We start from the raw sequence: 16,643 nt of genomic DNA on the forward strand, positions 1-16,643 counted from the left end.
CTGGCCACAGGTGACAAAAATCTACCTTAAATCACTGTGTTTGGCTTTGTATAACTGAAACTCACTCTACACAGTTGTCTTGGAACCAAGTTTCTGATTATGTTGTACAGTAATGAAACCATTTACCACAGATTGGGACTTGAACCCATATTCTGGGACTTGAAGCCAGCCAAAACCCAGTTTGGGACTCAAACCCACATGGCTGGAACTCAAATCCAGTCACAACCCATGGTACTTGGTTTCGGGATCTAATGAAGCTCAGGTTCTTGATGTCTCATCACAGAAAGAATTCAGTGAGAGACAAAGTGATAGGTAAGAAGTGGATTTATTCAGATTTAGAGAGAAACACTCTCCACAGACAGAATGGTTTTTTTTAGGCTGGGTAATTTCACATACTAATGAGTGGGAGGATTATTCCAACTATTATTGGGAAGGTGTGGAGATTTCCAGGATTTGGGCCACCACCCACCCTTTGGTCTTTTAACACTGCCTTGGAACTATCAGGGCACCTCTGGATGTGTCATTTCACTTGCTGATTGAGGATCAAGGTCTAGTCTTGCCTGCCATCTTGGTCCAATTTAATTCTAATTGGTTTATGTTGTGCCCCTGTGGTGTGTCATTCTTTGAGAAATTGTGCTCTGCCACCTTCCCTCCTGTTACAGTAACACTTTTGGAGTTAGATGGTCACTGGCATTGCTTTAGAAGCTCAATAATGTCAGATCTGATGTCTCTTTTATATTTTACTCATGGCTCATTTACTCATTTTCCCCCCTTCATTCAATAAAAGTGGCTGCTGCAACCCCAGTCATCACTTCTATGTTCTAGTAAGAAAAAAGGTAGAAAGTGGAAGAGGTATGGTCTGTCTCATTGATTGTTCATATCCTTCTCTAAGGCTTCAACTGTGTCATGTGATCATATCTATAGAAAAGGAAGTGGTTGGAGTGAGTAGTTACTTAGGTATATTGCTTCCCTACACAAAATGAAGATTTTGTAGTCAAAGGAAAAGGAGTGATTGGCCATTAGGAAGGCACTTAATCCTACACAGCAAATTGGACAAAATGGGGAATATATTGCCTTTATGAGAAAGGCAAGGACAGAGTACCTTCAAGAAGGCTGTATGAGCCAGCTTTGTCTTCATAACAAGCCACTTCAAAACCTAGTGACTTTTAGTTTAAATTCACACAAATATTTACTTGATGATGAATCTGTGGATTGGTGACTTGGGCTGGGTTCATCTGGGAAACTCATCTCTGCGCCATGTGGTATCACCTGGGTGTAGTGTTACTGCTGTGACCTTAGCTAGATGGCTGGGATGTTTGGGATACCTGGGCTTTTTCTTTTACCTTCCATCATGGCGTGACTGGGACCAAATGGTTTATGACGATCTTTTTCATGTCTGGCAACTGTTGCTGCCTTTTGTCTGGGTCATCTGTCTCCCCAGGCTGGAGACCAAGTTCTGAAAGCAGCCAGAGAAAGTGTAGGCCCCAGTGTATGAGTGCTTTTCAAACCTGTGCTTGCATTGCGTTTGCTGATGGCCTATGGCCAAAGCAAGTCACTTGGCCAAGACCCAACTAAGTTAGTGCAGAAGGGGACTGTGCAAGGCTGTGTGTCCCAGGAGGCATGGCTTATTGGGGGCCATCATGTATCAATCTCCCAAATATACCCTAGACCAAGGACCAGAATGTCTCCTTACCATGACTTTGCCTTTCTCTGCAGGTCATCTTCATTCCTTTACACAAAGCACTTGCCCATATCTGGAGTCCAGGGATCACTTCCTCAGCTTCGCACTCAAAGGGAACAGATGTTTCCTCTTTAACTGTATTCTGAAAATCACTGGAAGAACTTCAATTGGCCTGCTGTGGGTCAGATGCTAACCCTGGGGTTAAGCAATTGGGATATGATCACTGGTGGTTCCCAACGGAGCCTCATATTTGGCCAGAGGTTGCAGAAGGGGCAATTTTAAGAGATATCATTCTAAAAGTGAGTTGAGATCCTTTCTGAAATAATGGAGATATACTGACCAGAAAAGACAAATAGATGTGCAATGTTGGGAGGAACCATCGAACAGAAAACCTCACATGCTCTCTTTCTAGATTTTTAAAAAAATATTTGTTTTGTTAGTTGATTGAGGGAGTCTGGATTTATAATAAGAACTTAAGCTAATTTAAAAATCAATTTCTATTATTCTCCAAAACTTTAGCTTAGTAAACCAATCTACATGTTTTCCTTATTTTCTTTGGAAAAATCCAGATTAACATCCACCATTGGCCCCCATAGGAAGCTATCTGAGTGTTCTTTGTGGCAAACATACAACAGAGATTACATTATCTGTCACTAACCTCTGTTTGCAGTTGTGTTGGGAAAAGAACACAGAAAGCTAAAGAATAAAGGCTTGCGTCCTTTAACTGGTACATCGGTCACATCACTGAGGATCTATTTTTCCCTCCAATCGTGTAAGGAATTTAAGAGCATGCTAACAAGGTCCCAGATCGGGATCTGTGAATATATGGATTTCTGGCAAGGTGAAAATGGTGGTATCACCTTTCCAGCAGGGTGTCCGATGGAGGCATTCCAGGTGTGTCACCGAGGGTCTCAAGCGTGAGTGGAGTGTAAAGGCGCCCTCTTGCTTTTCAGCTGGATTGAGGGACAGTTAAGAGAGGCAACCACCGGAGGTGTTGGAGAGCAGAGGGATGCTGACCTTTGGGGAGTGCTCCCCAGTTTCCACAAATAGTAGAGATTCCTGAAAGGCTTTGAGAGAGGCTTTGTTGGTAGCCATGGTGATGCTGGGTTTCTCGTGTCCCCACTGCGAGAGAGAGAGTTTGTTCCCAGTTCCCAGGGGCCTTAGCTGGTGCAGCCATGGCCTTTTTCAGAAACCTTCTAGGCAAAACTCCTCCTGCTCAGAAGCACTTCATTAATTGGTGGAACTTGCTCCTCACTGTCTCGATGCCCTGCGGCGTTTCACAGGCACCCCGCTTCTGCCCAGCAAACCTTTGCCCGTAATTGTGGTATCACTCCTTTTAGTTAACATGCTCTGGTTTGCCTTCAAGGGGTTGTTCAGTTCTCCTTTGGATTCTTTGCTGGCACTTAGGGTCTGTTTACCAGCAGGACTGCTGAGGAGTCTCTGGGCTGTGACTGAATATGAAAACAGTCTGGCTTCACATATACCCAGTTCAAAATTCATGCTCCCTTCTGTCTGTATTCCTTAGCCCTCTGGTCTCCACTACCCACTGGACTATGTGTGGATTTCTTTGAGTTTCCCCTGTGAGAGTTTTGCTTAATTTCTTGAATCTGTAGGTTTAAGTATTTTGCTCAAGACTTGGGGATTTTTTAAGCCATTATTTCCCCCAGTATTTTTAGCACCATCCTCCTTCTCTTCTAATTTTGGGACTCAAGTGACCTTAATTTTAGGATTTTTACTTTTTACTTTTATTTTTGCCTCACAGATCCCTGTGACTCGGTTAATTTTTGTTCAGTCTCCTTTGTCTTTGTTGTGGATGAGTTCTATTGATCTATTTTTAGGTTCACTGACTATTTTCTCTGTCATCTCAGTGTCCATCTGGTGTGTATATATGTATACATACATATTATATATGGTTATTATACCTTATATTTCTAAAATTTCCATTCCAGTCTTTTTTATTTCTCTGCTGAGATTTCCTATTTTTCCAGTCTTTTTAAGAATATTTCCTATTGCTTGTTGTGGCATTTTTTAAAAAGTCTTTGCCAGAAAATTATGTCAGTGTGTGTTACTTTGCTCAGTTTGCCCTAACAGAGTACTGCAGACTGGGTGGTTTAAACAATAGAACTTAATTCTCTCGAGGTTCTGGCTGCTGGACGCCCAAGGGCAAGGCGCTGGCCGGGAGGTCTGGTGTCCCCCTGACTTGCAGACAGCGGCTCTGCTGCTGTCTTAGGTGGCCTTTCACATGGTATCCTAAGTGTCTCTGTGTGTGTGTGAATTTTCTCTTCTTATAAGGACACTGAGTAGATTGAATTAGAGCCAACCCCAATGGCTTATTTTAACTTAATCTCCTTTTTAAGGACTCTATCTCCAAATGTAGTCACATCCGGAGGTACTGGTTGTTGGGGCTTCAGTGCATGAATTTGGGGGGCACCCAATGCAGCTCATAACCCTGTGTCATCTTGAGGTCGCTGTCTGTTGATGGTCTTTTCTTAGTGGATTGAGGGTTTCCTGGGTCTTCATATGCTGAGTAATCTTGAATTGTACAATATCCTGCACATTTCATATGTTACATTGGGAGACTCTCGACCGCAAAACATAAATATTCTTCTTTTATCAGACAAGTGACCTGGTTAGGTTCAGGCTACAAGTTCCAATCTGACAATTAGGATAGTGAAGAACAGAAAGAAGAAAGCTATAAATGCTTGAGTCTCCTTAATGGGAAGAATAGAGGTCTGAGAAAAAACATAAATCGTATTATTCCTTGGTGACCATGTGGTGGCACTGGTGGCATGAGACAGCTTAGTGCTGTCATGCCCAAAATAGGGTGTGTACATTCTAAGAACGCGAGATTGTCCCTTAAGGTGCCCGAAGAAAACATTTCGTTGTTGTTCAGTCGCTGTCACGTCTGACTCTTTGTGACCCTGTGCACTATAGGCTGTCAGGCTCCTCTGTTCATGGGATTTCCCAGTCTAGAACATTGGAGTGGGTTGCCATTTTCTTCTCCAGGGGCTCTTGCCCACCAAAGGATTGAGCTAGTGTCTCCTGTATTGGCACATGGATTATTTTTACCACTGACCCACCAGGTATTAGAACTCCAATTTCTATTTAGTTTCTATCTTGAGAAAATAGAAATACACTATACTTTGCTAGTATTGAATATATGATTGATACTGGCTCCATCACTCAATAGCTAGGATGGATGATTTTGTGTCACTGGTCTGCAAGAGAAGTGGGAGCTCTGTAACTCAGAGTTGGCGATGGCTATCTCATTCTGAACATACAGTGACATGTTGTAGTTTACATGTTCTTGGTGAGATGAATCTATACACTATATTATTGATTATGATAAATGAACACTCTTTAAAATGTATGAGTGACTTAAAATGTTTTCTGCAAAGAATCTACTGGTCAAGATGATCCTAATAATTTAAGTCAATAACAACAACAATGAAAAAATGGAAGAAAAGCATGGCCCATCTGGGTTTGAACTCTTTCTCAGATATATTGTGAGCTAAAAACAATAGCTATTGGTGATATGTTATCTAGCAGCATTTTTTTTGGACAAAATATGCCCGCTTAACCAATCTTTTTGAAATGAAAGTGACATTTTTCACAATAAATGAGAAAATAATGGCTTTTGGAAAAAAAAAAAAAACCTCATGCTTTGGAGAAAGAATTTTGAAAGCATATGTAAAGAAATATTTCCATCACTATGGGACTTTTGTTCCTGATTAAGACTGATTCATTTTACCTGTAAAACTCTCATATTTCAATGTTAATAATGTTTTGAAAGTGAATTTTCTAATTTCTTAAAAATTGTCCAAATGAATACTTCAGGTAGGTGTTAAGATCATCTGTAAAAATATAAATATTAAACACTTTCTTTTAATTTGTAAAAAAAGAGATTAACATTATAGAGGATGGAAATTTATTGATCAAACATAAGACTTATGTGAAAGTGGAAGTTGCTCAATTGTGTCTGACTCTTTGTAACCCCATGGACTATACAGTCCATGGAATTCTCCAGGCCAAAATACTGGAGTGGGTAGCCTTTCTCTTCTCCAGGGCATCTTCCCAACCCAGGAATCAAACCCAGGTCTCCCATATTGCAGGTGGATTCTTTACCAGCTGAGTCACAAGGGAAATCCAAGAATACTGGAGTGGGTAACCTATCCCTTCTCCAGGGGATCTTCCCGACCGAGGAATTGAACTGGGGTCTCCTGCATTGCAGGTGGATTCTTTACCAACTGAGCTATCAGGGAAGCCCCAAGACTTGTATATGAATATACTTTTCCATAAGGACCTGTGTTTCTTTGTGAAGTATATTTTTCAACTAGACAGCCATTAAAATAAAAAACCAAAATAAATTTAGAACCAAGCCATCAAATCACTGTTTCACAAAGTTTTATACCCAGGCTTTAAAAAGCAGTGGCACATGTTCAATTATACTTTCTTGCTAAAATTAATTTTATTAGTAATAATTTTAGTTAAGACAGAAAAGTTTATATCATTAATCAGTACACTAAAATAAAACTTATTTAGCTCATATTTCTCATTTTATTTAAAGTTTATTTTTGTATATTTTCTTATAGACACAATCATAGTTAATTTTGGTGTTTTATACACTTTCTTGTGTACCAGGTACTGTTACAAATGCTCTACTTATATTAATTAGTTTAACTCTCACAGTATATATATATATATATACTATTGTCCCCATTTAAAGAATTAGGAAGCTGAAGAACAGATAGGACTAACTAAGATCCCACATACTGTGTGGCATTGCCAAAAAACGAAATCAAAATCACCCACATAAACAACAACAGCAACAAAAAAGGTTAATAGGGATGAATTTGGGTAGAATTAGAACAGGAAAAATTGAAGAAGTGAGGAGACAAAAGAGAAGTTTGTTGTGCTCACCTAGGCATGAGTGGTAAGGGTCAGAATGAGGGAAACTTGAGGGAAGGAAAAAGGGAGTGCAGAAAGATAGCCTTCAAAAGAGAAGTCAGCAGGGCTTGGACACATTAAATGACAGGTGAGCAAATGGAAGAAGACAGAATGACACCAGTATTTTCATTTAAGTTAATGTGGTGTGTACGATGACATTGAGAAATGGGAAAGTAATATTTAGAAGGGCAATGATAGGTTTGACATTTTTATGCTGAATTTGAATTAATAGAGAAACATATTTAAGTAAAAATGTCTAGGGGCATTTGGAAATCTTCGATTGCTCTGGCCCAAAGATAGAGTTGAAAGTCATCTGCATGGAGGACAGAACTGAAAGAGGTCTTTATTGTCCAGAGATATATAGTAAAAAGATCATTTAAATAGCTTTATACAGAGCACCACTATATACCAATATATAGTGGAAAAACATAAAAAGAAGTAAGTGATTACAGTTATTTGTATCCTATATTTAAAACAATTTATATCCCAATTCCAACTGGCCATTAATCCTTAGAATGAACAAAGAATTTCTTGTTGTCGCTGTTTCCATATACCCAGTAAATCTGTGCACTAGTCTCTGAGAATCTACACTCCGTCTTACTTTCTAAAAAACTGTATAAATGCAGACTTATTTTCTAGTCTTTTTATCATCACCAAGTGTTTTTATTTAAAGAAATCACTGGTATATTGATTTGAGTTTTGTCTTTTATGCACAAATCTCACACATAGTAAAAAGGTCAGTCTTGGACTCTTCGACATGGAATGAAACTTCAAAGACTTTTGGTAACCTATCTGAATACAAGATCCTTTTAGATTTTTATCATTGTTTCCCTTGAGCTATCTTCTTGATATTTTTTAAAAATTGTGGTAGAAGACACATAATATAAAATACATTATACCATCTCACTCATTTTCAACGGTGCAGTCCAGCAGTGCTAAGTACATTCACATTGTTATGCAAACAATATCCAGAAAGTTTTAGTCTTGCAAACTGAAACTCCATAACCATTCTCCTTGCCCTTGGCGCCCAGAAACCACATTGTGACATTTTCTTTTTTTCTTCACTTTTTGACCACACATGTGGGATCTTAGTTACCTGACTGGGGTTTGAACCTGGGCTCTCTGTGGTGTAAGTGCAGTGTCTTAACCACTGGACTGCTGGGGAAGTCCCCATTGCATTATATTTTCTTTTCTCAGAGTCTGAGTACCTAGATACTTGCTGCAAATGTAATCAATCACACAGTATTTGTCTCTTTGTTACTGGATTATTTTAGCATAATGCCTTTTAGGTTTATGCAGGTTACAGCACATGTCAGATTTCCTTTTTTATGGCTGAATACTATTCTTTTCTATGCATGCATCACGTTTTGTTTATCCATTCATATAATCAGTGGACATTTGAGTTGCTTCCACCTTTAGGCTTTTGTGGGTAGTGCTGTTAGGAACATGGGTTTACAAATATCTCTTCATGACCCTGCTTTCAACTCTTTTGAGAGTATACTCAAATGTAATTGGTGAACCAATCAGAAATTTAATTTTTAATTTTTTGAGGAACACCATACTCTTCCATTGTGACTGCACTATTTTACATCCTATTAATAGTCCCAAAGGCACCTTCCTGATGGTCCAATGGTTAAGAATCTGCCTGCCAATTCAGGGGACAAGGGTGCCACAAGGGTTCCCTGTCCGAGAAGATTCCACATACTGCAGGGCAACTAAGCCCATGGGCCACAATGAAGACTCAGTTCAGTCATAAATAAATAAATATAAAATAGTGCACAAAGATTCCAAGTTTTTTACTTTCTTGTCAACAGTTGTTCCCTTTTTTTTATGTCTTTTTATTATAGCCACTTTAATGTGTTTTTGATTTGCATTTCCCTAATGACTGGAGATATACATCTTTTCATGTGCTTATTATTTGGAGAAATGTTTATTCAAATTCTTTACTCATTTTTGAATCAGATTGTTTTTGTTTCTGTTGTTGTTGAACCCTAGAAGTTTTGTGTATTCTGAATTTTAACTCATTGTCAGATATATGGTTTGCAAATATTTCCTTCCATTCCATAGGTTGCCTTTTTACTCTATTGATTATGTCATTGATGGACAAAAGTTTTACATTGGTGTAATCCAATTTATCTCTTTTAACTTTGTCTATGCTTTTGGCGTCCATGCTACACTAAAATATGTTACCTTGGCATATTTTATACTCAATATGCCAGCAAATTTGGAAAACTCAACAGTGGCCACAGGACTGGAATAGGTCCGTTTTCATTCCAATCCCAGAGAAAGGCAATGCCAAAGAATGCTCGAACTACCGCACAATTGCACTCATCTCACATGCTAGTAAAGTAATGCTCAAAATTCTCCAAGTCAGGCTTCAGCAATACGTGAACTGTGAACTTCAAGATGTTCAAGCTGGATTTAGAAAAGGCAGAGGAACCAGAGATCAAATTGCCAGCATCTGCTGGATCATTGAAAAAGCAAGAGATTTCCAGAAAAACATCTATTTCTGCTTTATTGACTATGCCAAAGCCTTTGACTGTGTGGATCACAATAAACTGTGGAAAATTCTGAAGGAGATGGGAATACCAGACCATCTGACCTGCCTCTTGAGAAACCTATATGCAGGTCAGGAAGCAACAGTTAGAACTGGACATGGAGCAACAGAATGGTTCCAAATAGGAAAAGGAGTCCGTCAAGGCTATATATTGTCACCCTGCTTATTTAACTTATATGTAGAGTACGTCATGAGAAACACTGGGCTGGAGGAAGCACAAGCTAGAATCAAGATTGCCGGGAGAAATAGCAATAACCTCACATATGCAGATGACACCAGCCTTATGGCAGAAAGTGGAGAGGAACTAAAAAGCCTCTTGATGAAAGTGAAGGAGGAGACTGAAAAAGTTGGCTTAAAGCTCAACATTCAGAAAACTAAGATCATGGCATCTGGTCCCATCACTTCATGGGAACTAGAGGGGGAAACAGTGGAAACAGTGTCAGGCTTTATTTTTTGGGCTCCAAAATCACTGCAGATGGTGATTGTAGCCATGAAATTAAAAGACGCTTACTCCTTGGAAGGAAAGTTATGACCAACCTAGACAGCATATTAAAAAGAAGAGACATTACTTTGCCAACAAAGATCCGTCTAGTCAAGGCTATGGTTTTTCCAGTGATCATGTATAGATAGATATGAGAGTTGGACTATAAGGAAAGCTGAGCCCTGAAGAAGTGATGCTTTTGAACTGTGGTGTTGGAGAAGACTCTTGAGGGTCCCTTGGACTGTAAGAAGATCCAAACAGTCCATCATAAAGGAGATCAGTCCTGGGTGTTCATTGGAAGGACTGATGTTGAAGTTGAAACTCCAATCCTTTGGCCACCACATGAGAAGAGTTGACTTATTGGAAAAGACCCTGATGCTGGGAAAGATTGAGGGCAGGAGGAGAAGGGGATGACAGAGGATGAGATGGCTGGATGGCATCACTGACTTGATGGACATGGGTTTGGGTAGACTCTGGGAGTTGGTGATGGACAGGGAGGCCTGGCGTGCTGTGACTCATGGGGTCACAAAGAGTTGGACACAACTGAGTGAATGACCTGAACTGAAGTTGAAAGAGTTTGAGAGAACAATTGAAGCTTATTTTGACCATCTGCTCAACTTTCACCCCAAAGTAGGTCATAGTACTCTTAAGTGAGAAGTGCTTTTCGTGTAGAAACAAAGGTGCATCCTCACCTCCAAAGACAAAGTAATGCCAGAAAGACTCCAAATAGGCCTTGCTAAGTTTCCCCCAGCATACTACACTCAGTTCATGCTCCTTGGTCTGTTATATTTCTCCATGAGTATCCACTCTTCATCAAATCTAGTGTGAAAATTACTCAGGTTTCACTGTTTCTTCAGATATTGATTTTTTTATGAAGACTAATGTTTCTTAAGACTTACTTTAAGTAAATTTACATGTTTTCTCCTACTACTCTATCTTGGTCAATTGAATTTTCAAAGCCAGCCAGGGATCCCAAGAAGGTGGAGTAAAAAAAAAAAAAAAAGAAAAAAAATTCCCCTAAATTTCTAAGAAATTACAATGAAATATGTCCTGAAGCTTTTCTTTGGTCTTTTCTTTTAAGACTCATAGATTTAGGTCTTGCATTTAGGTCTTTGATCCATCTTCAGTTAATTTTTGCATATGGTGTAAGGTAAGGGTACAATTTATTCTTTTGCATGTGGATATCTAGTTTTCCCACAACCATTTATTGAAAATGTCTTTTTTTCTATGGAATGGTCTTGGTTTCCTTATCAGGAATCATTTGACTATGATTGTGAGAGTTTATTTCTGGGCTCTCTATTCTATTCCATTGTTCTGTCTGCATTCATGAAAATACCACACTTTTGATTACAGTGTGAAAGCATGATAGTCACTCAGTTGTGTCTGACTCTTTGCTACCCATAGACTGTAGCCCTCCAGGCTCCTCTCTTCATGGGATTTCCCAGGCAAGAATACTAGAGTGAGTAGCCATTCCATTCTCTAGGGGATCTTCCCGATCAAGGGACTGAACCATGGTCTCCTGCATTGCAGGCACATTCTTTACTGTCTGAGCCACTATGGAAGCTTAGCAAGAAGCTTGAAATCAGAAAGTGTGATATCTTTAAGCTTGTTCTTCTTTTTTAGGATTGTTTGGCTATTCAAGCTCTCCAGGTGTACTGTTATGACACAATTATAAAGAGGACAAAATTTGTAAAACAATTGTGAGGGTTCATCAATTTTTTCTAAGAATCTTTCTTAATTTTTTGATACTCAAATCAATGTGAAGTCTTTGAAGTATCTGTTGTGTCATCATCCCTGTAAATTTATCTTCATTTGTTCACTGGAGTAGCCCTTCCATATGAGTGCCTTTCTAAGTGTCTGAACTGTGCTTTGATATCATGAAATCCTGCATCTTTTACAAGATGTAAAATTCTTTTTTGAAATAGATTTGCTCTTATATTTTGTGGTGCTAATAGATGTATACCTGTGCTAACCAGTGTGTGCTGCCTCAGTTGTCTCAATACATTAGCAGATCTTTTGTTAAGTAAGGAGGGATCTTAAATGTAGACTAAGTGTTATAAATTGTCTCTTGTGTGGTGAATATTTTTTACAGAATTAAACTTTGTGAGTTTGGGGTTTCTGATGGTAAGTACTCAAATAAGGATAAGTTGTCATTGTTGAGGCTATGAGAATGGATATGTTCCTGAGAATAAAGTGCTTTGGGAGAGCTGGAAAGAAAACCAAAGTGCTCACGAGTTCGCTGACTTTTAGAGAGTTGAGGGCAAAAACATTGAGCATTCATTCCTGGGGAATGAGTTCTTAAGGAATTATGACAAGAATTTGACTAATTAAATAAAAACTGATATTAAACAAAGAATTTCAGATTAGTTTCTCAGGAAGAATGATTACCGAGGAAAGAGAAATGTGGGATGTGGTATCATTCTGTAAGAAAGAAAGAGGAAAAAAGGATGATAGATGGAAAAGAACCTTGGGTTTCAATTTCTTTTAGAATAAAATGGAGGTAAGATATGTGTCTCCCATTGAGCTCCCATTGTCACATATGTTCTTTTTTTCCTTTCATGTTCTTATATTCATGCACAGATTTTCTGCAGAGAGACCATCAGAGACCACGGGAAGCCTCTCATTCTGCATTTACCTTGAGCACTGGCGCGTCTCCGTGCTTCCTGCCCCGTGAGCTCCTCCCGCAGGGCTTCCCTCAGAGCTGGCGTCCACCCACCCTGACGTCAGTCACTGACAGCTGAGAGTATTTCCCCTGGAACTACCTGCTTTTTAATGAGGGATTCTAGACATTTAGTAGAACCATATACAAAACAAAAGTTATAAATATATATGGAGGCATTTCAAGCACATGTATAAAGTCATATTGTTTTATTCATTCTCTACTCATTTCTACTAAGTGTGTTTATTGAGTTTTGTGCTCACAGTATTAGACTGAGAACACAAAAATAAATCAGTCCTTAAGAAGTTTGCTATCTAAGTTATCAACCAGGAGGCATAATAGTACTCTCCCCATGTTTGAACATATCTGGGGGCAGTTTGGTTTGTTCCAATGACTTGGGGGACATTATTGGTATTTAGTGGGCATAAACACTCTGGAAAGATTTGCATAAAGAAGAATTATCCAGTCCTAAACAGTGGTGTCTCCATTGATAAACAAATGCTAGAAAAAGAATAATACTGGTAGCAGTGATTTATTATATACCATACTGTCTTAAGCACCTTACCTGCATTGTTTAACTTCACCTTGACACATTGGACTTCCCTTATGGCTCAGCTGGTGAAGAATCTGCCTGCAATGTAGGAGACCTGGGTTCAATCCCTGGGTTGGGAAAATCCTCTGAAGACAGGAACGGCTAACCACTCCAGTATTCTGGCCTAGAGAGTTCCATGGACTGTATAGCCCATGGTGTCACAGAGTCGGACGCGCCTTTCACTTTCTCACTTTCACTTGACATTTTGGAGTTAATACTACACTTTTTTGAATAGCTGAAAGGATAAACAAGTCTTTCATGGTTATGCTGCTAAGTAGATGGCAGAACCAGATTTTAAACAGGTTCTAGATTAGACCCCAGGACCTATAATTTTAATGACAATTAAATATCTTTTTATTATATTATTATATTCATAATTATAAAACTATTATTTTAATAATAATTTAATAACAATTTTAATAACTGGCACATAGAGCTTCTTAAGGTAAAGGTGAAACAGAACATGGAGATCTGCATGCATGAGCATGCAGAACATGCATGAGCAAACCCAGAGGGCACAGACTATGATTCATTCATCCCTGTTCCTTATGCCTAGTGCAAGGACTGCCAAAATTCCTCTCTTCTAACCTGTCAGTTTTGCCTGGAGAATCCCAGGTGTGGGGGAGCCTGGTGGGCTGCTGTCTATGGGGTTGCACAGAGTCGGACACGACTGGAGTGACTTAGCAGCAGCAGCAGCAGCACCTGTCATTTTATTTAGTTCAATAGACTTTAAAAATAATTCACATCAAAAAATTTAAAAAACACCACACCTCAGGGTGCCTGCCCATGGGGGAAGGAGCGCGCCCAGCTCCTGCAGGATATTCAGGAAAGTCATCCACACAGGGACCTGACCACACCGCACACTGGCTGGTTCACAGGACTTATTATCCTATCCTAGACGTCCCGGTCCTATTAGCCCTAGCTGCAGGGACCAAAAGTTTCCTCTGCCCCTTCTGAAATATTAGGTAATGTCAGTGCAGGGGGATAATACACTCTTTCTGCATTTCTGCCCTGCAGTGCAGCAACTGTTGCTCTTCGGGATGATTGTGCTAATTCTTAGCTCATTAACGCCAAGTACTACATGCCTACACACTACTCTAACCAGAGAGAATGCAAAACAGAGTGTGATACATCTTTCTGGAGCATGAAGTTTATTAAGATTGAACCAAGGGACGAACCAAGGAGTTGGCAATAACTATCCTCTGCCCCACCACATGGAAGACAGAAGTGTGGGGGATGGGGACATGCCCCAGGGGACAGTCCAGTCTCTGAAGTTTCACCCAGCAGGGGAGGAGGGGCAGCCAGGCCAGGGTGGTGCCTCTTCTGGTCGCCCAGGTCCCTCCAGAGCATCCTCTGTGCTGGCCAGAGTTTTGGACAGGAGGCTTCCTGAAGGGGTGGAGGTGCTGGGTTTGAGTCCCGTCATCCAGGTGGGAACATGCCCAGGTCCCAGGGGGCTTGGCAGGTCATCCACTGGGTGGTTTCTGTGGTCACTTTATTTTTGCCCCTCTTGCTGGGCAGCCCACAGCAAAGATGTTTAAGTCCACTGGGTGCTTCTGGGCTCACTTTATTTTTACCCCTCTTGCTGGGCAGCCCACAGCAAAGATGTTGGAAGTATACCTCTCCAGGTTCTCCCAGCCACCCCCTTCTTTTTCTGAGTGAGGCCAGGGGGAGTGACTGGAGACAAATTCTGGGGCTGCCCAACAAGGGTGGAGCTTCCCGCATCAGGCACATCTGGGGGACAGTGGGTTCCTTCAGGGATTTTACCGCTGACGTCATGGGTGAGGCAGGTGTCACTGGTGCCACAGGTATCGCGGGTGCCACGGGCATCTTCTATGTCGCAAGCCCCAGTGGTGTCCTGGGTGCTCAGGGCATCATGGGTGAGGCTGGTACCACTGGTATCGCAGCTGTCGCTGCGGTGCACCACACCGGTGCTGGTGTCGCAGGCATCTCTGGTGTCCCACGTCACGCTGGTATCACGGGTGTGGCTGTTGTCACGCCTGTTGCAGGTGTCACAGGTGAGCCTGGTCCCGCACGTGGCGTGGCGGTCACCGGCGTGATCGGTGGCTGGGGCGCTTCTGTCATCACGGGTGTTGCAAATGGAGGGGGCTGAGCTGGGGGTGACGGTCCTCGCCTCTGGGCAGGGTGAGGGAGTGGCAGGCTCTCTGGTCTTCTCCCTTGACTCCTGGTTCTCCTGCTGCATGGTCTCCCAAGGCCAGTGGGGAATAAGCATGGACCCTTCAGGGCTGGCGGGAGGCGTATGTTCTTGGCTGCTGAGGTCGGAGGAAACGGCTGGCCTCACAAAGATGGTGCGGGCCCCCACCTTGGGTTCGTTCGTGTCACTGCCACTGCTTGTAAGCCAGCCCTGGATCCACCAGTCCCGTATCATCCCCATTGTCACCCCACGGTAATCTCCACAGGCTGGCAGGAGTGGCTCCTCCTGGCCCATGTTCACCCATGGATGCTGCCAAACATCATCTAAAGTCGCTCTATAGGTAGGGTTGAGCATTAACATCCTGTGTATTAACTCTGTTATTTCTCTTGATAGGTATTTGGGCACACGGTACTGCCCTCTCAGGATGCACTGCCGCAGCTCCCAGAAATCTCGTCCCCTGAAGGGGAGGAATCCAGTTACCATGGTGTACAGGACGACGCCGAGGCTCCACACATCCACCTCTGGGCCTGTGTAAGGCAGCCCCAGCAAGAGTTCTGGGGCCGAGAACTCAAGGGTGCCCCAGAAACTGTCTAGCTTCTTTCCTGGGTGCCACTGGTTGCTAAGGCCGAAGTCTGAGATCTTGATGTTGTTGTTGGCATCGAGGAGAATGTTGTTCAGCTTCACGTCCCGGTGCACCACGCCCCGCTGGTGGCAGTGCTGCAGAGCCGAGACCAGCTGGCGGAACGCGCCTCGGGCCTCCCCCTCCGTCAGGCAGCCTTGGGCCTCCAAGTAGGTGAGTAAGTCTCCCCCGCTGAGGTACTCCATTACTATGAACAGAGTCTCCGGTGTGTCAATAACTTCTAGGAGTTTCACAATATTCGGGTGGTTCATGATTTTCATAGCGTTAACCTCTCGAAACAGTTGCTGGAGTTTGGGGAACCTCCGATGTGTCTTTTCAATGATCTTGATTGCTACCACTACCTTGGTCAGAACATGCCGGGCCAACTTCACTTTGGCGAATTGGCCTTCACCAATTGTGTGAAGGATCTCATAATTTTCGATACGAGCCATCTTGTTAGCGGAGATGGCTCTGAAGTCCTGCATCCCTAACTATACTAACTACCACTAAGCTATACTAATTACCTAACTATACTAACTCTGCCACTAACTATACTGCCACTAAGCCCTCACTAAGAGTGCTAACTGTTCTAACAATACTGCGTATGCTAACAGTGCTATACAACTATTCTAATGCTAACAACTATAGTAACAGTGCTAATACTAACTATGCTAGGAAACTTAACTATACCTACTACACTAACTACGCCGAGAATACTAACAGTGCCAACACTAACTATACTATCTATGCTAGCAAACTATTAGCTATACCAACTTTGCTAACTATATCAATGATACTCTCTATACTAATACTAGCAACACTATATAACAAAAAATAATGATAATGAGGTAAAATGAGAAAAAGAAGGGGAAAAATGGGGAAAAAAAACAAAAAATGAGGAGGAGAAACTAAAAATGAAAGAAAAAATGATAAGACACAAAAAAAATGAGAAAAA

The 16,643-nt window shown here is 41.4% G+C and overlaps 1 protein-coding gene across 1 annotated transcript; it reads right to left on the bottom strand.

The window, feature by feature from the left end:
- Positions 1-14,487: 14,487 nt before the first annotated feature.
- LOC136144745 (serine/threonine-protein kinase MARK2-like) lies at positions 14,488-16,173 on the bottom strand. The gene has a single exon (XM_065902600.1). It carries the CDS (start codon positions 16,171-16,173, stop codon positions 14,488-14,490), a length of 1,686 nt encoding a protein of 561 aa, XP_065758672.1.
- Between the last annotated feature and the right edge of the window lie 470 nt (positions 16,174-16,643).

This window comes from Muntiacus reevesi, chromosome 12 (genome assembly GCF_963930625.1).
Source record: "Muntiacus reevesi chromosome 12, mMunRee1.1, whole genome shotgun sequence".
In the NCBI taxonomy this organism is placed as follows: domain Eukaryota; kingdom Metazoa; phylum Chordata; class Mammalia; order Artiodactyla; family Cervidae; genus Muntiacus; species Muntiacus reevesi.

What these genes read in the sequence shown, in the direction of transcription:
- LOC136144745 (XM_065902600.1), bottom strand. Translation starts at nt 16,173, where the DNA reads ATGCAGGACTTCAGAGCCATCTCCGCTAACAAGATGGCTCGTATCGAA.